Source organism: Erpetoichthys calabaricus, chromosome 10 (assembly GCF_900747795.2).
Source record: "Erpetoichthys calabaricus chromosome 10, fErpCal1.3, whole genome shotgun sequence".
Lineage (NCBI taxonomy): Eukaryota > Metazoa > Chordata > Cladistia > Polypteriformes > Polypteridae > Erpetoichthys > Erpetoichthys calabaricus.
Genome location: NC_041403.2, coordinates 52,578,814 through 52,604,579, shown reverse-complemented (window position 1 = coordinate 52,604,579; position 25,766 = coordinate 52,578,814). Strand labels below are relative to the sequence as shown.

The window sequence follows — 25,766 nt, the reverse complement described above, 5'->3', positions numbered from 1 at the left end:
CTCTGCTGTATCCCAGGGGCTGACCGACTGTAGTCGCTGGCTCGCTGCCGCGGGGAACCGTGCTCGTGCGTCTCCAGGTAGCCCCGCCCCTTCTGACACCTGAAGGGCGTGTCCCTCTTCGATCCGGACCCAGGACGCTACAATACATTTTCCATTTCAGAGCCGTGGCAAGCGCGAAGTGTATCACTCAACTAAACAAGTGATTGTTTTTATATATAGCTTTATATGTAGTAAAACGAAATCTAAAGATTGCATTATCCGTTTAACAGAACCGTCCACCAATGACGAGAAAAGATAACGGAACCAATTAAGAAGCGCCGTGTTACCTGCGGACTAGTGTAGTTGACACACGCTCAAAGTCTGAAACTGGCTTCGAAGTGTATAATTGGTTTCATACGGCTTTTGGTGCTGTCTTTGTAGCAGGTTTATCTACTTAAACATCAAAGCAGGTAATTGTCAAGCTAAAAAATCTCGAGCAAAGAGTCGCAAAAAGTATTAGTGCAGCGCGATTTATGTGCTCTCTATTGAAAAACAGGATTTGCAATGTTACACTTTTAGGTGACCGTCATTTTCTTGCAGGTTATTTTTACATGTCCTTGTTAACAGCCATTCCTTTTAGTTTGGTCAATGCTCAGTCCTCCAATACTAATTTGTATTAGATTACTAAAGAAAAGTCGACAGTGCCATTTTTTTACAGCGCAAGATGACGCACTCCCTCAGTAAGTTAACAAGTTAAAGACTACTCTTTTGTGAACATTAACTTTAAACTGTCTCTTTTGAATTTAGATTAAAGTATGGCGACAGGTAGATTAATGAGAGCCATCAGAGTGTCAGAGTTTGGAGGACCGTCTGTTCTCAAGTTGCAGTCACACATACCAATACGAGACCCAGCAGCCAATGAGGTAAAATTAATACAAAGCACACAGTTTGTTGTCATGTTCTGCCTTTAAGACGTATAATCAAGGAAACTGGACGTCTGCTTGATTGCTATTTATTGTGTTGGCATGTGTTTGCTATTGGAAAAGCAAACTAGAAACCTATTATTCAAATTGTGGCTGAGAGCTTGTGACATATGGGGCTGCTCAAAATATTTTCCATACATATCTATTCAGGAGTAAACCCTCAAATAATGAAGAACCTTTATGTCAACAAACTCTGCAGAAACATTTGTAAATGGGGATTCAGTTTCTCCATTGCATATATGCAATATAAGTTATATGTGCCACGTGTGTAAACATAGAAAAATACACCATCAAAAATAATTCTCATTCTTTAGTGTTCACTGAGAATAGATTTAGAGCACTTGAATAGGTTTACAAGTACAAATTAACAACAGAAACACAAATAACCATGCAACATTTACATTCAAGAACACACATCATTTTAATTCAGCTCTTATAGTTGGATCCACTTACTTTCACTCTACTGTTTGCAGAAGATCTAGGCAGCTTGGAATTAAGGAGAGGAAAACAAACTATGGTTAGCAACATTTGCTACAAAAAAATAAATGTCTGGTGATTCTGAGTTCTTTAAAATAAACAAAGTTGAAGTTAAAGGAGTACTCCACCCCTCCCTGTGTGGATAGCGCTTTGAGTACTGAGAAAAGCGCTATATAAATGTAATGAATTAATTAATAAAAAAAAGATATTTTTTTATATGTTGCCTACCTCATGTACTTTGCAGTGGTGGCTGAGAAAAAGTTTTACATCTCATGTTTTCATGGAGAAAGGACAAAGTTTTTGATAGAATGTGACCCAGTGGTGACCAGCACCGTAAAACGGGAAACAATATCAAAAATGCCCATAAAAAGATCTCGTGTTACTCATGTTGCATAATCCACATGTCAAGTCATCCAGTCGCATGCTCACAACATGGTAAATGCATATATTTTTTGCCACAATATTATTAAATGCCTCTGGAAAATGAAAATAGTGCATAAACAGGAAGCCCTTCCACACATGGTCATGCTTTTGAATTGAAGACCCCCCCTTTTTCTCCTCATTCATTGGTCAAAAGTCCTGTCTTCAATTCAGAAGCGCAGACTCATGTGAAAGGTCTTCCTGTTTGTGCACTACTTTTGTTTTCCAGAGGCATTTATTTAACAATATTTTAGCAAGAAAATACATGTGTTTTCCATGTTGTGAGCATACAACTGGATGACATGACATGTGTATTATGCAATACAAGTAATACAAGGTTTTTCTTCATGGAATTTTTTGATATTGTTTACTGTTGTCAAGTGCTGGTCACCATTGGGTCCTGTTGTAACAGAAGCTTTATTTTTCTCTATGAAAACATAAACAATTTTCTTGATTACCACAACAAACTACATGGGTATAAAAAATCAAAATTTTGGGGGGATAGTGTTCCTTTAAGTCAACCTTGACAAAGTCACTACTATCCCTTCCGAGACACCTCACAATATGTTAAGCTATATGCCTGAGTCCATAAATTTATTAATTTGATGGTTTTGTGCTGTGAGTACATAGCAGTGATGCCATAGGTTCCCAGCCACTCTCAAGTCCTATTCTGTAATTAGGAGTAGCAACATGGCACCAGTGTTACAATGGTGGTACCAAAACACAATGAGAATGGAGAAAGATTAATAACAGCTCTTGGTGATTAACACATCTCATCATTTAAGGAAAATAGTTAACAGATCTTTTTTTTCAGATATGAACAACAACTTAATCAGCATCAGGGATAAGAACAACCTGTGCTGAAATAATGAGGCTTTTTGCCTGACTGTAAATGCTGTGTCCAATACAATACCCCTGAACTGGCAGGCAGATCACTTTAAAGTTAAGGGCTTTGTAGCTAAAAGCTGTACTTCCTACAAAAGTTCTGTGTGTCCATGGATTTTCAAGGAGGTCAGCATCTTTTGATCAGAATATACACACTAATAAGTTGTGTTAGAAGGAGCATTTTGCCATTGACACTAAATTTAAATTGTAAGGCATTTATGTTTTTGTATTTGCTAATGTAGCACGATTTGACTTGGCTGCCTGCAGCAAATATACTGCTCTCAATGACGTACAGAAAAACATTGCTGTAGTCAGTTTTACTTGGAGTAAAAGAATAAACAAACTAGTCTGTGTTCTACATGAGAAAACACTTTAATTTTCCAATATTGCTTAACTGGAAATGGAAAAAATGTATTAAATAATGCAAATACTGAAGAATTTAACATTGTACAAAATAATGATTTAAATTACGTGACAATTCAAGAAAACTAATATTCAGGCCATCACATTTAAAAATCAACAGTATCTTGCTACCATCATCTGACCTTCATCATACTTGTAGAATGCAGAGCATATGTTTTTTGTGCTTAAAAGTACACCCCTGCTGAATTCAAAAACTTGAGCTATGTTGCACTGAATGTCATTTTTGCCATTTTTATGTTGATCTAATGTTTTGACTTAATGTGGGAATTAAGTCTTTCAACTGGAACATTTAATTAAGTCTGAGTGCTGATAAGTACATCTTGAGTATCATCTAATTGTGAAGGTCAGGATAGCAATGCTGCTAAGCCAAGTTCCCTTTTAGTTTTCACTTCCGTTTTTCCCTCAAAGGCTTGTAGAACCACATTTGCTATTTTGTGATTTTCTGGATTTACCTTTTGTACACACAACCTGTCCTGATGAGAATGTCTTTAACAGACAATACCTGTTACAAAATAGGTATTAGTTCGAGTGTATGCCTGTGGAGTGAACCCAGTTGAAACATACATCCGGTCAGGAACCTATGCAAGAAAGCCAGCTCTGCCCTATACACCTGGTACAGATGTGGCTGGAGTCATTGAAGCTGTTGGAGATCATGTAAAAATATTCAAGGTAAGAGACTTCTTATCAAGTAGTACCTGGGCTACCTCAGTAGTGTCGAATTACCATATGTTTCTAGTTTTGCGTGAAGTTATATACATTCCATTTGACACTGCTCCAGTTCCAGAAAGGAGAGAACACACTTGGTCAAAGTGGCATTAGCAAACAAACCAGAGAACCAGGTAAACTAAAAGAGCTACAGTTGTCTCAGACAGATAATGTACATAAGTAAGGCACTGACTGAGGTGATGGTTTTGTAACTTAGCTGTACTACAGTAAGGTAGAGGTAGCCTTATTAGTGCTTGCAGGTGTGTAAAAGAGGAAAATACTGTATACAAAATTTTCAAGTTGAAATAACCTATTCTCAAGCTAAATCTGAAACAAACCTATAATTGAAACTACAGAGTATTTATCTATTTTAAGGATTGGTGCCGTGCAAGTGACAGTTGCTTTGGCCAGGACAGATTATAGCAGGGGTACTCAACTGTGGTCCTGGAGTTACTACCCTACAGTGCCACCTTCCTGACAATGAGCTAAATGAACATTGTGGGCATGATCATGAAGCTGCAACACTTGAACCTTGTTACACCTGCACTGTTTGATGTGTTGGATGGGCATTCTGAATATTTAAAAATAAAGGCTCTATTTTGCAGATAGGCATTTTCTGTGCCTCTTGTCCATAGTCCAAATATTAATTGTAAGTTAATCAAAATTATTAAAACTGTTGGTATGCATATGACTTCTCTAGCATTTTCTCTTAAGTCTTTAAATCCTACCCATGTTTCACCTTTGACAAATATTCTCAGAGGTCAAATCCCCATGATTATTTTGCCATATATGCCTTCTAATTAGACCCTAATTTTGTACTTATTCATGTGTTATAATGAAAAGATTGCTAAACATGGTGTGCCTATTGGGTTAACATAATTTCAAACTTGTGTAATGCAGCCTGACTGATAATCTTAAAAATAAAGTTATCTGTGTGGATTGTTATAATGAGATATGTTTTTTGAAAGTACAAAATATTACTGATTTTTTTTAAACTGTATCTGTTATCTTTCACTTTTACATTGAAAATACAATATGCAATATAAAGTATGAAGTTGCTTGTTGAATTGTTGTCTTTTTTCTGTTCTTATTTCTTTTGGTGATTTTTTTGTAAGTCAGGTGATCGAGTCTTTACTACTGGCACAATTACGGGTGGCTATGCTGATTACACAGTTGCTTCTCAGGAATCTGTTCATCCACTACCTGATAATTTGAGCTACAAGCAAGGATGTGCCATTGGGATCCCATATTTCACTGCATATCGGGGTCTAGTCCATAAGTAAGATTAATATGTGTTACTAATCAAAGCTACCTTTAGTAGTCACTGTATTTCTGTTTACATCTTCATGTGCCCAAAGCATTGAGGAAGGTTGTGGTTTAATTGTAGATTAAATCTTAATGTGTGTTTACCTCTAAGGTTCAATTAAGACAGGTTACATTTGAAAAGATTTTAATTAAAGTAACAGTAATATGTATTATTGAACTTCTGTGAAAGTGTAGTGATGAATCATATCCTATTAACAAATATTTAGGCAGCTTATTTTTCATGTTTGTTTGGGTTTATTAATAAGCAATGTTTAAAGTTACCATTTCATTAATCATGCTATGGATATCTCAAATCATGAGAATAATTCTGTAAAGACAAACTATTAAAACACATGTTACAGGAGTGCATCCTAAATTTAGATTTGATATGTTTTTTTGTTGTACTGTTTTATGTACTTTATTTTCTAGTTTTAGAAAGCATAATTTTTGTTGGTGGTTTTAGTAATTTAAATATTTTTTCTTTTTCTTTAGAGCACATACTAAGGCAGGAGAGAGAGTGCTTATTCATGGTGCAAGCGGTGGGGTAAGTCTATGTCTGAGATAACATGTTTGATGGCCTAAGTAATCTCCTGCCATTTGTTGTCAAACTTGTTATTTTATCATGTGTGTTGCCGAATCACAGAAAAAAAATTTGATTAATTTCATTTGTTGTTAAATGCAAAGTAAACTATTTTTCATTATAAGATACTGTATGCTAAAGTTGAGCAACAATGGCAACAAACTAATGCTTGATATTTTTAGCCATTATAGCACTATCAATAATTCTGACTATTCTTTACTGCACAGTATGTGGAAGGATACTTACTAATGGGTAAAACATGATAGCTTCTTCAAAGTCAGTCTTCCAGTTCTGCATTAACCACAATATTGTCTGAAGATAAATACAGGTCTTAAAAAACTGAGCATACATCTCCAGTTATTTAAATCAATAATGTGCATTAGCTTTGTTCCATAACCAATATTTGATTTAAATACAAGGGTGCATGTGTAGCATTCTGTAATAATTTATTGTGCTTTTTGAGGTTATATGCCAGGAAAATAAGTCTGTAAGCTCAGTTTTTATTATAGCCCATGGCAGGTTGCAGTGACCAACATATTTTTCAGAAATATTACTTGTTAGACAGGTTGTCATTGAAAGCCTCAAGTCACTTTAAATATTTTAGTAACTTTAAATATTTTGGCCCTGCCACTTACACCTTTACACTTTTGATGTTGTATACAATTAGGTCCATAAGTATTTGGACAGTGATACAATTTTCATAAATGTGCCACCACAGTGGATTTGAAATGAAGCAATCAAGATGTGTCTGGCTGATGTAACTTCTCCAATGCCGTTGCAATAGCAAGGTGCGTGCAGTCGACTGCTGCAATTACATTTGGAAAAGTGGACATTGCTGCAAATTGCGCTCTGATGTTCGCCAGTTCAACAACAGTGTACGGAAATCGTATACTGTAAATATGGGTGACAAGCAGATAATACCATCCCATACAGCTGGCATGGTGCGACTCAATGATGATTGTGTAATACCCAGTCATCAGCAAGTTCACATTGAAAAGCTCCTATAGCTATAAACCAGAGGGTGGACAAAACTTGCATAGGAGCAGGTAGAGTACAATTCCTCAAAGTCTGCCTTTGTAAAGCTGACGCCAGTTCAACACACAGGTCCAAGAGTATAGCTCCTGGAAATCGAAATTGACTTAGAAGCCAGTCATTATCATCCATAAATATGCGCTGTCTTCTAATTCTTCCCTTTACGATGTCTTCTAACACCACTAAAGCAGCTATGGTAGTTGGAATAGTTTGGCCATTCCGTGCACCATTATATTGTTACAGAATGATTACAATCAAGTGAGTTACATTTGTAAATGATATGCAATTAATTTTGGTGTATTTGATAAATCCCGAGTTATGGATGCAAATCTTAAAAAGAAAGGGACACCACACAGTGCGAAGCTGCCATGAAAATGTGTGTGGCTCTATGACGTTTAGTTTTCATACATCTCAAAGTGAGTGTGGAAACAGGCATACGCAACATTTTTGTGCTTATGCACCGTTTTTACATGAGGCCCCAGGTGTTACTGCTGTCTCTCAGATGGATTTGTTTTGTTTTCTCTGCCCAACGATGGTCTGTTTTTACTTGCATGGACAGCTTTTTGGACCTTATATTGAGAGTTAACACTGATGGCCATGGGGATGCACTAACCAGTGTGTTTTTTCTTGCTGCCCCCAAGCCCAGATAAATGGGGAAGGTTACATCAGGAAGGGCATTCAGTATAAAATTTGTCAGATGACAATACAGATTTCCATACCGGATCAGTCGAGGCCCAGATTAACAATGGCCACTACCAGTACTGTTAGCCAAAGGGTCCTGGGGGAAATTGGGCTATTATTGGCCGAAGGAGAAGAAGAGGGGGAAGGCGTGTCTGGAAGCAGGAGGAAGGGTAGGAACTTTGAATGTTAGCAGTATGACTGCTAAAAGAATAGAGTTAGCCGATATGATGGAGAGGAGGAAGGTTGATATATTGTGCATGCCAGAGACCAGAAGAAATTCCACTATCATGGTATGGATGGGAGGAGAAATTGGGTAGGGGTTATCCTGAAGGAACTAGATGTTAAGAGTGTTTTGGAGGTGAAAAGAGTGTTGGACAGAGTGATGATTATGAAGCTGGATATTGAAGGTGTGATGATGAATGTTGTTAGTGCATATGCCCCATAAGTTGGGTGTGCAAAGGATGAGAAAGAAGATTTCTGGATTTAAGTGTTGGAGAGTGTATCCAAGGAAGAGAGAGTGGTGGTAGAAGCAGATTTCAGTGGAAATGTTGGTGATGGGAACAGAGGGGATGAGGAGGTGATGAGCTGATATGGTATCAAGGAGAGAAATGGAGAAGGTTAGGTGATAGTGGATTTTGCGTAAAGGATGGCTATGGATGTGGTAAATATGTATTATAAGAAGAGGGAAAAACACTGACATACAAGAGTGGAGGAAGATGCACACGGGTAGATTATATCTTATGCAGGTGGGTCAATCTGAAGGAGATTGAAGACTGCCAAGTGGTGGCAGGGGAAAGCGTAGTTAGGCAACATATGAAGGTGGTCTGTAGGATGATGTTGGAGATCACGAAGAGGAGGAGAGTGAGGGCAGAGCCAAGGATCAAATAGTGTAAGTTCAAAAAGGAAGACTGTAAGGTAGAGTTCAGGGAGGAGGTAAGACAGGCACTGGGTGGCAATGAAGAGTTAACAGACAGCTGGGCAACTACAGCAGAAGTGATGAATAAGACATCTAGAAGGGAGCTTGGTGTGATATCTGGACAAAGGAGGAGGACAAGGAAACCTGGTAGTAGAATGGAGAAATACAGGAGAGTATATAGAGGAAGAGGTTGGCAAAGAAGTAGTGGGATAAATAGAGAGATGAAGAAAGTAGACAAGAATACAAGGGGATAAGTGGTAAGATGTAGAGAGGGGTGGCAAAGGCTAAAGAAAAGGTGTATGATGAGTCGTATGAGGGTGAAAGGATCTATACCGATTGGCTAGGCAGAGGGACCGAGCTGGGAAAGATGAGCAGCAGGTTAGGGTGATAAAGAATAATAATGGAAACATACAAGTGAGGAGAGTGTGTTGAATAGACGGAAAGAGTACTTTGAGAGGTTGGTGAATAAAGAGAAAGAGAGAGAGAAGGTTGGATGATGTGCAGATACTGTAGTGAACCAGGAAGTGCAACGGATTAGCAAGGATGAAGTAAGGACAACTATGAAGAATGGGAAGGTTGTTGGTCCAAGTAAAGTTTTTAACAAGATTGTTTAATGTGATCTTGGAAAGTGAGAGGATACCTACCTGAGCAGTGGAGAATTAGTGTACTGGTACCGATTTTTAAGAATAAGGATGATATGCAGAGCTCTAGTAACTACAGAGGGATAAAAATTGATCAGCCACAGCATGAAGTTATGGGAAAGAGTAGTGGAAACTAGGTTAAGAAAGGAGGTGATGATTAGTAAGCCACAGCATGGTTTAATGCTGGGAAAGAGCACTACAGATGCAATGTTTGCTCTGAGAGTGTTGATGAAGAAGTATAGAGAAGGCAAGAAGGAGTTGCATTGTGTCTTTGTCAACTTGTAGAAAGCATATCACAGTGTGTCTAGAGAGGAGTTGTGGTATTGTATGAAGAATTCGGGAATGGCAGAGCAGTATGCAAGAGTGGTACAGGATATGTAACAGGGCAGTGTGATAGTGGTGAGGTCTACAGTAGGAGTGACGGATGCGTTCAGGATGTAGGAGGGATTACATCAGGGATTGACTCTGAGCCCTTTCTTATTTGCTGTGATGATGGACAGGTTGACAGACAAGATTATATAGGAGTCTCCACGGACTATGATGTTTGTGAATGGCATTGTGATCTGTAATAATAGTAGGGAACAGGTTGAGGAGACCCTAGAGTGGTGGAGATATACTCTAGAGATCAGAAAAATGAAGGTCAGTAGGACCAAGACAGAATGTGTTTGAATGAGAGGGAGATCAGAGGAATGTTGAGGATATAGGTTGGCAAAGGTGGATGAGTTTAAATACTTGGAATGAACAGTTCAGAGTAACAGGGAGTGTGAAAGAGAGGCAAAGAAGAGGGTGCAGGCAGGATGGAGTGGGTAGAGAAGAGTGTCAGGAGTGATTTGTGACAGGCGGGTACCAGCAAGAGTGAAAGGGAGGGTCTACAAGATGGTAGTGAGACCAACTATGATATATGGGTTGGAAAGGGTGGCACTAAAGAAAAGACAGGAGACAGCGCTGGAGGTGATGTTAAGATTTGCATAGGTTGTGACAAGGACAGACAGAAGTAGAAATTAGTACATAAGTGGATCTGCTCAGGTAGGACGGTTTGGATACGAGACCAGAGAAGCAAGATTGCATTGGTGTGGACATGTGCAGAGGAGAAATGCTGGGTATATTGGGAGAAGGATGCTAAGGACAGAGCTGCCAGGCAAGAGGAAAAGAGGAACGTCTAAAAGGAGGTTTATGGATGTGGTAAGAGAGGACATTCAGGAGGTGGGTGTGACAGAACAAAATGCAGAGGACAGGAGAACATGGAAACAGATGATCTGCTGTGAAGACCCCTACTGGGAGCAGCCGAAAGATGAAGAATATGTATAAAAATGGCTGTCATTCCTAAATGGCTCATATAATATTTCTGTTAAAGAAATTACGGTGAAAGCCTACACTTCAGTCATGTAATTATTTCTTCATTTTAAAATTCAAGATTTTTTTAAAGCATTTACTACCTTGAGTCCCACTTGGCTGTACACCCTGAGCATTTGACTACGTTGCTTCCTTCTTCCAATTTTATGAGGAAACTCATGCTACTTTTTAAGGCAAACATGCCACCTTTGCCAATACTAGCATGTCTCATTCTTCATATTGCTTTCTTCTAGGTTGGTGTGGCAGCTTGTCAAATAGCACGAGTCCTTGGAATGAAAGTTTTTGGCACAGCAGGAACTCAAGAAGGCATGGACCTAGCAGTAAAAAATGGTGCTCACAAGGTCTTTAACCACAGTGAAAATGGTTACACTGAGAAAATAAAGGTAAAATTTAATATTAATTAATGTAACTATTTATTATGCTGTTTCAAAAAATCAGTAAAAATAAGTTATACAAAGCTAAAATGAATTTAATATTTACTGGTGTTTATTTGTATCTTAACATATCAGTGCAAATGCTGAAAAGTTACTTTTCTGTTTTATAATTATAAAATGCATGCTTTTTTATTACAACTTTGATGCACTTTATTTTGGTTTGTTTCACAAATATTTGCAGCTATAAATGGAGCCTTTTACAGTAATTGGCAAATAGATTGGCAAACACACAAATGTGTCCCAGTTACTTGAGATGTTAGTGCAAACGAAATGCAGGAAAAAAAGAAAAACAACTCAGAAACATACGTAATATCTAAGAAGGATCTTCTAACACTGCACAACTTCTGTTTTTCCAATGTAAGCATTTATATTGTTTAAAAACAAATACTAAATATACGTGTCTTATATTCTAAAGACTGTCTCATTCATGACTTTTATGTGATATATACAGTCTAAAAAAAACTCAGTGCTTTTGAGAGTAAGGCATATTGCATTTTTCAGGATTCTAAATTATTATCAAACTGTTGACTACACTGAATATATGGTATTCCTAACTTCACAAGTGTATTTTAGATGCCTGGCCCAACCAATCATGCAGAATTATTTTACATGTATGTATATGCTTATTAAATATTGCTTTTTTTTATGGCAGTCTTGAAAGGCCCTGAGGATAACCATTCTTTAACTCTAAAACTAAGTTTGTAGTAACTTAGGTTCCGCTTTTAGTGATTGATGAAGTTATAGTGAAGCAAAACACAGTTTGAATAAAAAAGCACTGACAGGCACAAGTCAATGGATAAAAATAAGTCCTCATCACCTACTAAAAATTATAGGCATAGATATAATCTTGAGAAATAGCTGGTTAAAGAGAAAAATAATTTGACATGGTTTTACATCTGTCGATAATGATTGGGCAGACCACTGAAGACTATAAAACTGAAAACAATTACAATAGTCAAAACGGGGCATGCCATTTTCCTTGCATTGGAATACAAGGTATGAGCAGATTGAATGCAGCATAGCAAGGGAACAGATTCTACGCTACATAGATAAGTGAACAACAGAACACAATCATGAACTTGAACCGTGATACTCGCTGGATTATTGTAAAAAGAGTGTAATCTTCAACAATGCCATATTGTCTCAAATTTATTAGGTCAGACTCAGTTTAATGGTAAGCCTAAACATTATCTTTTCCTCAGCATTGGTACAAAAAATAATGCCTCAGGCATAATAACAACAGAAGACATGGCCATGCTTAGGACAAAGGATTTATTGCATGTTTAATAATGACATTTTGTTTTTTAATTTTTTGATTTTCAGTTTTGGAGATTTATTTTCTTTATATTTGGTAATTGTTCTAATAAAATGATACAGTTATACATTACAGAAATTTTGACAAGAATATATTAGTTGTACTGAGATTATATTTTTCCTACAACCTGTGCACGGAAGCACAAAAACTTTTCTGTGGATGTATATTAGCAAATGAAGTGAAGTTGACTAAATAAAACATGAAATATATTGGGTTCATACAATCTGCAAAGAAATAAATCTTTTTTTTTTATCTGCATTTTCCATACCATCCCAACTTTTTCTGATTTGGGATTATAGGTTACAGATCAGTCTATCACAAGTTACAATTTACGTCGACTTCTAATTGCCGTTTTTGTTGTGGGGTTATGGAATATACCATGTCCAAAGTAGTGTCCATTGTGCAAAATTTGTGAGCTATTCTCTGTATGTCCTGTCATTTGCAGTAATCTGACAGTTTCCATGTCTGTTACTGACTGACAGTGCAATATTGACATACATAAAATGATAAGTGTTGATATTCATTTGGGCATGTAAAAAAGTGTATGAAAACGCTTGTTATGATGTGAGATTTTACATATAACTTGATGAATATTTTGTACTGTATATCTTTATTTGTAATTTAGACAAAGCAGTGTAATTTAGTGTTTACCCCCCCCTTTAGGAATGGGTCTGGTTGAATTTTACGACAGGATTTGGGGGATGTGTGTTTTAAACCAGTTTGGCAAGTGTTTCCTTGCTAAAGTCATTTCTAGATAGATAGATAGATAGATAGATAGATACTTTATTAATCCCAATGGGAAATTCTACCCCCGCAAATGGGCTAAGGTGTACTTTAACATATGGTTTGGGGGCAGGTATTAAGATGTTCTATTTCCCCCATTGGTCTGAAGTATGGCTGTTTGGAATTGGCTTGGTTCAGAAGCCTTTAAGTACCATGATGTGCTATTGGCTCTCGAGGTTGGACAGAACATCTATAAATGTATGTGTTTAACCTCAGTATCTCTCTCTTACCAACCAACATATGATGAAGAAGCATCTCTCTTGCTAACCTGAAGAGAACACAATGAACAGCACAGCTCAGCAGCCATTTTGAACAGACATGTGGCTGAAAGCTGAGCATCAATGATGCCTTAACTAGAGACATTTAAGTAACCAGAAGACTGTGTGCCACCTGAACTACATATCACCATTTAATCAGGTTGTATGGTTGCCAATATTCAAATGTACTTTGCATTTTGTTATTATTTATGAATATTATCAATAATACTAATACATTGTTTAAACTGTAACTTAACTTCTGCTTGTCTTTTACTATATCTAATTGCCTAAGGTTATAGATATAGAAGGGAAGGTGGGGATAAGTTATATACAATAATACCTTATAAACAGTGGTAAGTCTGTGAGATTAGGCATTCTACGGCTACATATTAATAATACAATAGGGGAAAGTAGAGCAATATATATTACTCTACCGAGACAAAACAATTGGCGTAGTCGGCAGGATTTTGCGGTAATCATTGTTTTGCACCTTGTCAGACAAAACAATTGGCGTAGTCGGGTAGGATTTGCGGTAACCATGTTTTGCACCTTGTTTGCAAATACTGTTGATGTATATGTGTGTGTATGTATGTGAATTTTAGGGCACCCAGTGTACAAATGCGGTGGAAGTAAAACATTGTTTGGTTGCTGAATGGAATATAACCAACAAAGTGTAGAGACTTCATGTGTGTCACGAGGACACCCGCATGTTTGTTAGTGCTGGTCGTAGTGAGTCCCTAATTAAAGTGCTAGAGAGTGGTGAGAAATGCATGCGTCATTCATACAGCATTTAAGTGGTTAAAGTGCAAGGGAGTGATGGGACATGCATGCATCATTCATACAGCACTTATTTGTTTAGGATCTTTGTGTATGTATGTATGTTTGCTTACAGGGGCAAAAGTAGGCCAACCCATAACGAAGGTGGCAAATTGTATTAGATTATAATTGTAGACTCAGAAATGCCTAAATTTAAATTAAAGTCAGCCATCTTCCAATGGAGTGGCAGAAGCAAGCAGGCTAAAGCTAGGAAACCTGTAGTGCAGGTAGAGAGAGCAGAAGCTGAGCTGAGCATGCCAAAAAATGGTAGGGGGCTGGAAGGATTAAAATCAGGAAAACAGAAATCTGGTTTAAAGAAGACAGCTGCTGTTATAAGAGGTTTATTAACTTGTATTATTGGTGATAAGGAAGATCAGTATAAGGAAGAAAACAGCAAAGTGAATGAAAGTGAAAATGGAATGTTGTGTGAAAGTTTTGAACGATGTAACAGTTGGTGTGAAAATTGTGAAGTGCTAGCATGTAGAACATCCACTGCTGAAGTGGAAAGCACAGAAAGCAGAGGAAACGAGGAGAGAAAACCACCCATGGTGAAAGTTAGGGCAATAGCAACGGGATCTTACTGGAACCCTAAAACATGTGTGGGTGACTTACATGAGACAGATGGGTGCTCAGAAAAAGAGTGGGAATGTGAGTGTGAAGAAAAGGAGAGAGGTGAAAGGAAGGGAAAACAGCAAGGATGTTTTCTTCCATTATTATTTTCCAGTGCACCACAATCTCAAGGTGATTCTGAGGTCTGTCCAGTAGTTAAAGAACATGCTTCACAGATAGATATTTCACCACTGTTAAGAAAGGTAACCAGTGCTGTGCTGAAATTTGATTTAGGACAAAGAAATCAGATAGAAGGCAGAGAAGCTGGTGAGTGTGAATGGCAATTGTTGACTAGAGGGCATGAAATGGATAATGGTTTAAAGATAATGAGTAAAAGTGTGGAATTAAAACAAAGAACAATGGAAATTAATGGAATTCAAGTGTTTGTGTGTGAAAGGTTTAAAGTGCTAATGCAAGAATGGCTGAGTTGGAAACAAAGTGCACCAGTTTAGGATTTGGTTTGAATGAATCAGGACAAGCCAAAGAACAAAGGATGGGGGATGGTGCAGCAGGAAGGTTTACAAGCTCAGGCAGCAAGTCAGGAATGCACAGGGGTGTGAGGGTCATAACAGCTGTGCTGGGGCCAGCAGTAATTAAAAAGCACACACACACTTAGGTTCAGTAAATCGAAACCTGACTGACCAGTTGTTTAAAAAGACAGCCTATGAATCTCCCAGTAATAAAATGGAGAAAAGTGAGCTGGTCTTGGGTAAAGAACACAGGTCAGTTTTAGGAGAGATGCTGGATCTGGCATTAGGATTTTTGAGAGGTTATAGCCCACACATTCAGGTAGCAGTTACAATAAAATAAAAAAGGACACACAGGCAATGAAAAAATAGAAGGGTAGCGCAGGAAGACAGGAAAGGGAAAATAGTTATTTCTGTTTCAATTTTCTGGCCTTTTGTAATAGTGCAACTTCTATTGTAAGGTTTTACGGACTTTGGGTTTGTGCAGGTAATAAATAGTGAAGGCAATTAGCAGAGTAAAATCCATGCAGGAGATTGGGTTACCATTAGTACATTGGAGCAGAGTGGCACTAGTGGCCAAGCTGTTCCAATGAATGCCTGGAAGCAAAGTTTGAGTGTTGGCACCAGGTTAACAACCAAGAAGATGAGATGGACAGAAACTGCTTTGTCACCTTCCATTTTGCAGACCTGCCTACATAGCGGAATGAAAAAAGAAACAGGAAAAGACAACAAGCAAAGACTAAAGACAAAGACATGAAGAAGAACTGAACAGACAGCAAGAAAAAGACACTTACTGGGGTTTAAGTGAGTAACAAGTCCACAAGTCATGCAATGATAAGGCTAGTCAGAATGGCTATAGTTTAAAACGAAAGGTTTGTTCATTACTGCAGCAAATTTATATTCCAAGGGGTGGAAACTGAACAAACCAGTTAGGAATGCCAAAATAAGGGGATTAATTTTGGGCTCATAAAGTATACATTCTGGGTATTAATTAATTAAGTGGGATAATTAATATAATTAATACTATTATTAAGGAAAGGTATACTAAGAAAATTGGTGAACTTTTCAGGAAAGCAGGTGCAGCCGGTACATTTGCAAGTCATATGGGCTCCGATGTTTAGGTATAGTCTAATTGGGAAAATACGGAAGACCTGCTGAGGTTGTCAGCTGTGGTACAGGCACAGGACCAGTGGGCCAATTCTGAACCGAGGTGTTTAGCACAACGAGTACGCATATGGTGAGCAAACAACTCTAGGGGTGGCCTACAGGGGGAATGATGTGTTGCATAGCTGTGATTTCTCATGGTGGTGATGCCAGCCTATACTGGTAAAGGCTGATGGCAGTCAAGAGTTGCACCATGGGTAGGAAAGCACAAGAGGCAACTAAGTCAACCCCAAATGTGTGAAGAGGGGCCACAAAGGTTGGTTTGTGACCAGTTTATGCAGTGGCACATGGGCTCTCACTTGGGCAGGAGTGGTTGTACTGGCACCTGTGGCATGTTACCTTTCAAATTTTGATGTTAATTGTACAGCTGCATATGCTTAAACAGATAGTTTGGGACAGGGGTCTAATTAGCAGTTAGACACAAAACCAGTAAAGAACAAAGGTCAGTTTTAGGAATTCACAATAGACTTAAATTGCAGTACGGTTAGTTTAGTGGAAGGTGTGGACTTGTCTCATTTTGAACCACCAGATCTGATGACATATGAAGACTGCAGAAAGCTAAAGGAACAGTTGACGCAAGCCAGAGCAGATACAAGTCATCAGAAGCGCATCCAAGTTCTTCAGATTGTCTTTGAAATAAAGAAGATATGTAATGGACAAATGGTCACGGACAACTTTTAACACTGGGAGAGCAAATACTACAAACCAAAGCACAAGTTATTCAACAGACTCTTTAAACAATTAAGACTGTTTATAAAGACATTGTACAAAACATTCATCGGGGTGGAGTGTTGTGATGTGAGATTTTACATATAACTTGATGAATATTTTGTACTGTATATCTTTATTTGTAATTTAGACAAAGCAGTGTAATTTAGTGTTTACCCCCCCTTTAGGAATGGGTCTGGTTGAATTTTACGACAGGATTTGGGGGTTGTGTGTTTTAAACCAGTTTGGCAAGTGTTTCCTTGCTAAAGTCATTTCTACCCCCGCAAATGGGCTAATGTGTACTTTAACATATGGTTTGGGGGCAGGTGTTAAGATGTTCTATTTCCCCCATTGGTCTGAAGTATGGCTGTTGGGAATTGGCTTGGTTCAGAAGCCTTTAAGTACCATGATGTGCTATTGGCTCTCGAGGTTGGACAGAACATCTATAAATGTATGTGTTTAACCTCAGTATCTCTCTCTTACCAACCAACATATGATGAAGAAGCATCTCTCTTGCTAACCTGAAGAGAACACAATGAACAGCACAGCAGCCATTTTGAACAGACATGTGGCTGAAAGCTGAGCATCAATGATGCCTTAACTAGAGACATTTAAGTAACCAGAAGACTGTGCGCCACCTGAACTACATATCACCATTTAATCAGGTTGTATGGTTGCCAATATTCAAATGTACTTTGCATTTTGTTATTATTTATGAATATTATCAATAATACTAATACATTGTTTAAACTGTAACTTAACTTCTGCTTGTCTTTTACTATATCTAATTGCCTAAGGTTATAGATATAGAAGGGAAGGTGGGGATAAGTTATATACAATAATACCTTATAAACAGTGGTAAGTCTGTGAGATTAGGCATTCTACGGCTACATATTAATAATACAATAGGGGAAAGTAGAGCAATATATATTACTCTACCGAGACAAAACAACGCTTAAAGGTAAATGTTTGTTAGCCACAAGTTTTTTCTTTAAGTTTTTCAACCTTATTTCTTCCTTTCATTGTTTGCTTCCATTGTAAGTGGTACGTTATGATGCCCCAGGACAGGCTGATAACAGGTGATTAATTTTCTTAGTCTAAAAATTATCCTTACCCAATCAGATGTTACCCAGACTCACCCCTTTACAGATTCTGGCCTAACTCTTGACTTACTTTTTTTCCAACAGTGTTTTGTTGATTAAAAAAAATTAAATAAACTGAAATTAATAACTAAGATATAATAAGCAATCAGAAGGTAAGAAACATTGAATATGGTTGAAATTACTGATACATTAACATGGCGCATTGTTCTCTCCTGTTTTAGCTTTTTCCACTATTAATGATTTTTGTTACATGTGCTGGAAATACTGACAAGCACCTTGGACTTCACAAATATGTGAAATGTGTATCATATATACCTTCTGGTTATATCCCTCAAATCGTCTACAAAAACATCTGGAATATAGCAGTGAGATGGATGTGACTATTTTTTCCTTTTGTATTGGACTATAGTAATTCTAGCTTCTGTCAACCAAACCACATATAGCAATGTTTTTATCTTCTCTTTCAGGAAGCTACTAGTGGGGAAGGTGTGGATGTGATTATCGAAATGCTTTCTAATAAGAATCTGAATGCTGATTTACAACTCTTGAGACAAGGAGGAAGAGTAATTGTGAGTTTCTAAAAATAAACAATAAAACACAGACTTTATTATCTCAGTTTTCATTGAATTCTTGTTAATAATATTGTCTACAGATTGTAGGATGTAGAGGACCAGTAGAAATTAACCCAAGAGATACCATGGCCAAGGAAAGCAGCATCATTGGTGTTTCTCTTTTCAATGCAACAAATGTAAGAATTTCTAATTATTTATTCACTGGACAGTCTGACATTCCTGATGCTTTTTTCCCCCCTAACAGTCAATTTTCTGCAAGGATAATATAAAAACCAGATGAAGTAGAAAAAATAATGTTCTAAGTACTGATTATCTTCAGAAATTGGTTATACAGCCTATTTGCACCTGTTTTAATTGAGAATTGACTGAATGATGGTTAACAAATTATATTTTAATCATTTGTAGCAAAAAATACTGATATGATAGAAAAATAACACTTGAACAATAACAAAGTAATTGACACTTCTTTGAACCACATCAACTCATTATTGCACTGTGTATTGGACCTTCTTTATCCAGTTTCTGTTACTCAGAGCCATTACAAACCAAAAATCAATTTCAGTACCACCAAACTCAAAGAATAAATCAGCCCTGGAGGAGATAACAATTCATTACAGGACACACTTAAACAATCACTGAGCCATTTAAGTTAATAGCATGTCTGAGGATTGTGGGGAAAAAAAATCCGAGACCCTGAAAGGAAATCCCTGAGAACAAGGGGAGAGCATGCAAAATTATACAAATGACTCCCCAAGCTAGATGTTTGAGCTGTGTTGTATCAGAAATAATACCCACTGTGACAATGTGCCACTCACTAGCTGCTCATATATTTTGCAGTATATGAAGAATTGAATTCAAACATACTAAATTATGCTATTTTAACCTGTTTTAATTAGTAAACTGTAAATATACAAATAATTATGGTTTTGAAACCCCACATGAGAAATTAACATTTAATTTGCCTGCCTTGTTGCTGGACAGCACTAGCTTCCTTTTCCTCCCCCAGGCATCACATGCTATTCTGGAATGATTTTTTAAGCTCAAAATATGCATAATATTTGTAACATTGCTTACAGCAATCTCATTATTTAGTGGATGAAGCCACAGTGATGTCCGGCCTTGTTCGTTTATCCTTTCTGCTAACAATGAAAATATATTTTAAATGCTTAGAATTGTACAAGGTGCCAATGAAAAACGTTCATCAAATATGAAAGTATGCCTGTGCAATTAGTATGTATGAAAGTACTAAGACAAAAATGAAAACCTTTTATTATATAAAGTAAGAATATAAACATTCAACATTTCTGTAGTGTTGTTCATTTTTGAGAAATAATTTTTATGCAGAAGTATACAGTGCCTATAAAAAACATTCACCCTTTGTTATACAACATTAAATCATCCATCCATTATCCAACCCGCTATATTCTAACTACAGGGTCACAGGGGTCTGCTGGAGCCAATCCCAGCCAACACAGGGCGCAAGGCAGGAAACAAACCCCAGGCAGGGCGCCAGCCCACCGCAGGGCACGTGCACACATACACCCAGCACACACTAGGAACAATTTAGAATTGCCAATGCACCTAACCTGCATGTCTTTGGACAGTGGGAGGAAACCGGAGTACCCGGAGGAAACCCACGCAGACACGGGGAGAACATGCAAACTCCACGCCGGGAGATACCCAGAAAGTGAAACTGGGTCTCCTAACTGTGAGGCAGCAGCGCTACCCACTGCGCCACCGTGCCACCCACATTAAATCATGTTGGATTTAATTTAGCTTTTTTGATACTGATCTCAGAAAAAGACTCATTAATGTCAAAAGTGAAAACAGATCTGTACAAAGTGGTTTAAATTAATCACATATTTAAAACACAAAAGAACGGATTACATAAGTATTCGCCTTCTTCAAGTCAATATTAAATTGAGGTACCTTTAGCAGTCATGACAGTCTTCAGGTCACTATCAGCTTTGTTCATCTGGACACACACTGCAGTTTTTCCCAATCTTTGAAAAAATGCTCAAGCTCTGGTAGGTTGCATGGGGATCACGAGTGAACAGTCTGGACTTGGACTTGGCCTCTCCAGGACATTAACATTGTTGCTAGCCATTTTTGAGTACCTTTGGCTTTATGCTTGGGATTGTTGGAAAACCTGGAAAACAAATCTTCCAAGATTCAGGTTTGTTGCTGACTGCATCAGAATTTCCTCAAGGAATTCCCCCTCCCCTTTTTTCTGCTTGCTTTACACCCACTACCCTCACGAGACTTTCAGTTCCAGCTGCAGTGAAGCAGCCCCGTAGCCTGATGTTGCCAAAACAATGCTTCATGGTGGGGGTGGTGGGTTTTTGATAATGTACAGTATTTAGCTGAAGCCAAACATGGCATTTAGTCTGATGACTACAAAGCTTAATTTTGGTCTCATCAGACCATAGAACCTTCCAGTTGGTTTGAGATTATCCCATATTCCTTCTGGCAAACTCCAGCTGAGATTTCATGTGTGTGTGTTTTTTCCCATAAAGCCGTGACTGGTTTCAATTTTTATAAGGTAGTCTCTCCAGTCTTAACCACTGTGGCTTGAATCTCCTTCAAGGTTCTCACAGGTCTCTTGCTTGCTTCTCTCACTAGTCTTTTTCTTGCATGATCACTCATTGCAAAAACACCTACTCTAGACAGATTTACAGCATTGCCATATTCTTTCCATTTCCTAATAACCAATTTATCTGGACTCCCAAGGGATATCTTCTTGAATGCATCCCTTGACTTATGCTCTTCAATCATCTTTTCACAGAGTTGCATGGAGTGGTCTTTTGTCTTCATTGTGTAGTTTAGTCCACAACATTGAGTCACCTCAAGTTGGACCTTTCAGATAAGGTGCATTTATATTATAATCAATTGAATCTCTAGACAGGTAATCTCCACTGAACTAATTCTGTTACTTCTAAAACCTGGTAGCTTCACCAGTTATGACTTAGGTTTGTCATACTAATTGGAGAGAATACATAAAATAGTTGATCAAATATGAGTTATATTTGTAATTAAGTTAGACCACTTTGCAGAGATTTCTGTTTGATACTAAAGTCTTTTTTGTGTCAGTGTCAAAAAGTCAAATCGTATCCACTGTAATTTAATGCAGTATAACACTAAATTGTAAAAACTTCCTAAGGGGTGAAAACTTTTTTATAGGTACTGAATTTTACTAAGTGGTGCTATCCTTGGTTTAAAAAAAAAAAATCATTCCTTAGTGGTGTAATACACATTACCAAATTTGTTTTGCTAGTATTAGTGTAAAAGAAGTATTAAAATATATTATGTAAAAGCTGTCAAGATGATCCATAATCTATAACAACCTGGTATGGTTTATAATTGTTGTTTGATTTAAATAATTCTTGGAATTGAATATGACCATTATTCTGAGTCAATGTAGTAGTAACTTGTTTACAAAGTAGACATCATTAGCAAAACAGTAAACTACTTCCTTAAATAAATACTTGTATTTTGGTAATTTATTTGCTTCATTTATATAAACTTTGCTAAAATGATTGCTTAACATGTGTTCTTCATTTTTACAGAATGACAGAGCTGAGTGTGCAGCCTTCTTGTTTACAGGAATGGAAGCTGGCTGGTTAACCCCAGTGACTGGTCCTGAATATCCACTGGAAAAGGCTGCCCAAGCACATGAAGATATTATCAACACCCCTGGGGCAACAGGAAAGATGGTGCTGATAATGTGATTCAGATTTTTTTTTTTTTTGCAGTGCAGATGGTTTAAAACAAATAAAAACCTCAATTATCTGAGCAAAATTGTCATTAATCATTTTACATTGCTGATGCTTTTCCTCTGCAGCTTCTGTAAGAGCATGGACATTCTTTTTGTCTCCTGCTATCCACTGTCCTGTGCCTCTTGTTGCCATAAATGACCAAAAAAGTGAGTATAAAAATTGAATAAGTATATAATCTATGTGTTTTTTGGTTTGCACATTTAAAAAGTGTATGGAATTCAAACTGGGTTTCTAAAGTATATATTGCTTCAGACTTTTTTTTAGTAAAGAGTCAAATGTTTGCCATCTGCATACACAGTAAAGCAATGTGGTAACTTTAGATTTCTCAAATAGTATACCTTGGCATCCTAACCATGAGAATGAAGAAGTGAAACACCGCCTTGGTGGAGGTCTGTTACAACATTAATAAACATGACTCCAAATATGTGAAAATAGCTCTTATTCCACAGAATCATTAATCAAGTGGCAAAAAGCAGCAGCTCCCAAACATTCTTGGAGCACCTTCCACAAAATATAATTCTAAGTTCTTCCCAATCCTACAGAGTACATGTAAACAGGATTGTCAAACTCCCACAATTCTTCAGATATAAGTGCTAGGACAAAGAGTTGATTGTCTTTTCCATGGACAGGATGTGAGTTCCAGCAATCAGATAGAGTTTCTGTTTCAGTATCCTGTCATAGACCAGGTAATGTACTTCCTCAGTATAAGGTTGGTAATTGGAATAATGATGGGCTTCAGAAATCTGTTGGCCTCATCACCTTGCAACTGCCTCTATTGCTAAGATCTTAAATAAGAGTTTAATGTCCATGGACTCTCCAGAGATGTTGGACAAGCTCATCTGAAGGTGACCATAATTTTTTTCTGAAATGAGGCATCTGCCAGTCCCTTTGAACAGACTTTCACTGCCCAACCAAGTGCTCTTGGTTTGTCCAGCTGACTCTCTGCCCATTCGAACCAACTCAGAAAACCTCTAAAATATTACCCTCAATTGTATGATTTTACTTGCTTAATAATTTCTCTGATTAGTGTTACTTCCTGGTTTGGGAACAGCACACAGCAAACCACAAAACTGCAGAGAGTGATAGGGTCAGCTGAATGCATCACTGGGTGTGGATTCTCAAAAATTCCAGGACATCTACACCAAGCAATGTCGGACCAGGGAAAATCATCCATAACACCAGTCATTCCAACAGTGGCCTCTTTTCTGTGCAGCTGTCGGGGAAACGCTACCACTGCCTGAACAACAACTTTGTTTTTTGTATAGCCCAAAATCACACAAGAGGTTCTGCAATGGGCTTTAACAGACCCTGGTTTTTGAAAGCCTCCCACCCTTGACTTCCTAAGAAGACAAGAAAAAACTCAAAAAAAAACAAAAAAAAAAAAAAACATTCCAGGGAAAAATAAATTAGAAGAAAACTTGGGAAAGGCAATACAGAGACAGACCCCTGGTTGGGTGTGCAATGGATGTCAAAAAATGGAGTCAGTACAATACACAAAAAAGAACCTCTTCACAGATCTAGATGTCATTGCCACCTCAGGAATACGATACAAGAGTAGAACAGTAATTAGACACTGAGGAGGAGCTTCTTTCCACAGTCCATCCGCATCTTGAATAAGAAGTGTCTAGAGCTACATGATGCCCTATTGTTAAATCTCTTACATGCTTTTTTAAGTTATTTATTTAGTTATTATATACTACATATTTATAACTCAGTTAATGATTTGTAATATTTATAAACTTATGTATACTTGTTATTGTCCTTTTATATTCTTCCTACAGTCATGGGAGCTGAGTAACTAAGCATTTCACTACATACTGTACTGGATGTATAATTTCTTTTAAATTTTGACTGATTAAAATTTGCTCACTGCTGTTTCATACTGACAGAACACCTAGAATGTGGAGGTTTATAAATTGCTGACCTCATTCCAAATGTTCTAGACAGTGTAACATTTGCATATGAATTGTACCTCTACCTATTTTAATAAAAGCATGAAAGTGTTACCCATTAATTACACCAAACATTAAACTCTTTTAATGACAATACAATTACATCATTTTAAATGTATGTGTTCTTATTGTGTGCCACAATATGTGCATGTGCATTTTACAGTTGTGACCATGTCTCAGCGGAACAAAATATATTTATACAAACAACCTTTATTTTATATAGCGCCTTTCTACAAAAAACACCATCCCAAGACACAATAGCTTGATATCAACTTTAGATCTGTGCTTTATCATTTTAAAACCTTGTCTTCATTTTTAACTTAAGTAGAATAAATAATTTTCTTTCAAACCTTCCTCATAATTTATATCATTCAGTTCCGGAATAAATGAGTAAAAGGTCCTGTAGATCACTTCTAGTACTGATAAACTGTGTCCACTTTGTGATGTATTACTGCACTAGCCAAAACCTGATTGCTTCAACTAAGAAATAGGAACATTAAAGTGCTTTCTTGCTATACAGGACACACACAAATTAGCTCATGCATTATTCAATGCCAATTGACTACTGCACTGTTTTTAGTATGTTATATTTTAAGTTAACCAAATAAAAACAATTTTCCTTTATTAATTGTTCATGGTAGCTGACTAAAGATCTTAATCAATAAGTGCTCTTTCCCAGACTAGTACAAAGATTTTTAGGTGGCCTTAAATGTCACATTTGTATACTACAGCATGTAACAATGTTTTTAAACTACTCATTAATTTACTCAACAGAGAAGTAAGCATTATGCCTCTATAGTGTCTGCATCAAAATAATAAATATTTCACAGGGCACTGTTTTCTTCTGTGAAAAATGTTTGTCTTCTCATTGTTTCAGAATCAGTTTTATTCCTCATTCCATAAGGGTACTCATACTGACAACTGCCTGACTGTTTCTTTAACATACTGTATATCGTCTGATGTCATATTTAATGCACTATCATGGATTTATGGTCTGTTTTTGGTTTTGTATTTCTGCCACAATTCATTGAGAGACTGTAAGCAGCAGTGAAAATTCATAATATTCAATACATTACTGTGGCCAATGTATTTAACACATTTTGCACCCATATAAATAGCCTTCTTAAGAAATACTAGCTGTACTACTCGGCTTCACCCAGGAAATTTTCAAAGACAATGGGTCTTGATTATAATGCTGTTGTTTTATTGGATGCATCAGATCAGATTTAGTAGGTTAGTAGTGCTTACTCTTGAACATGTAACATACAAGTGCCAATGAGTAAAACAGTCCTGTCATAGATCAGTTCTTGCTTTTCCTACTGAGTGACCTTGGCTTTTGTTGATGACCACTGGAAACTGTATTCTTTAGAAACCAAATAGGCAATTAGTACAATTAATAAGATTTTTTTTAAATTTGATATATACCTTGT

The 25,766-nt window shown here is 37.2% G+C and overlaps 1 protein-coding gene across 1 annotated transcript; it reads left to right on the top strand.

Annotated features, from left to right (window-relative positions):
• Positions 1-281: 281 nt before the first annotated feature.
• On the top strand, positions 282-22,406 carry cryz (crystallin, zeta (quinone reductase)). Its single transcript, XM_028811206.2, has 9 exons — positions 282-449; positions 787-902; positions 3,684-3,836; positions 4,988-5,151; positions 5,670-5,721; positions 10,614-10,763; positions 18,504-18,605; positions 18,689-18,784; positions 22,175-22,406. Exons 2-9 carry the CDS (start codon positions 795-797, stop codon positions 22,334-22,336), a joined length of 987 nt encoding a protein of 328 aa, XP_028667039.1. The 5' UTR covers positions 282-449; positions 787-794; the 3' UTR covers positions 22,337-22,406.
• The last annotated feature ends 3,360 nt before the right edge of the window (positions 22,407-25,766 follow it).

What these genes read in the sequence shown, in the direction of transcription:
- cryz (XM_028811206.2), top strand. Translation starts at nt 795, where the DNA reads ATGGCGACAGGTAGATTAATGAGAGCCATCAGAGTGTCAGAGTTTGGA. An exon ending in GACAAGGAGGAAGAGTAATT is followed by an intron (nt 18,606 to 18,688) that starts GTGAGTTTCTAA and finishes TATTGTCTACAG; the next exon opens with ATTGTAGGATGTAGAGGACC. An exon ending in CTCTTTTCAATGCAACAAAT is followed by an intron (nt 18,785 to 22,174) that starts GTAAGAATTTCT and finishes TCATTTTTACAG; the next exon opens with AATGACAGAGCTGAGTGTGC.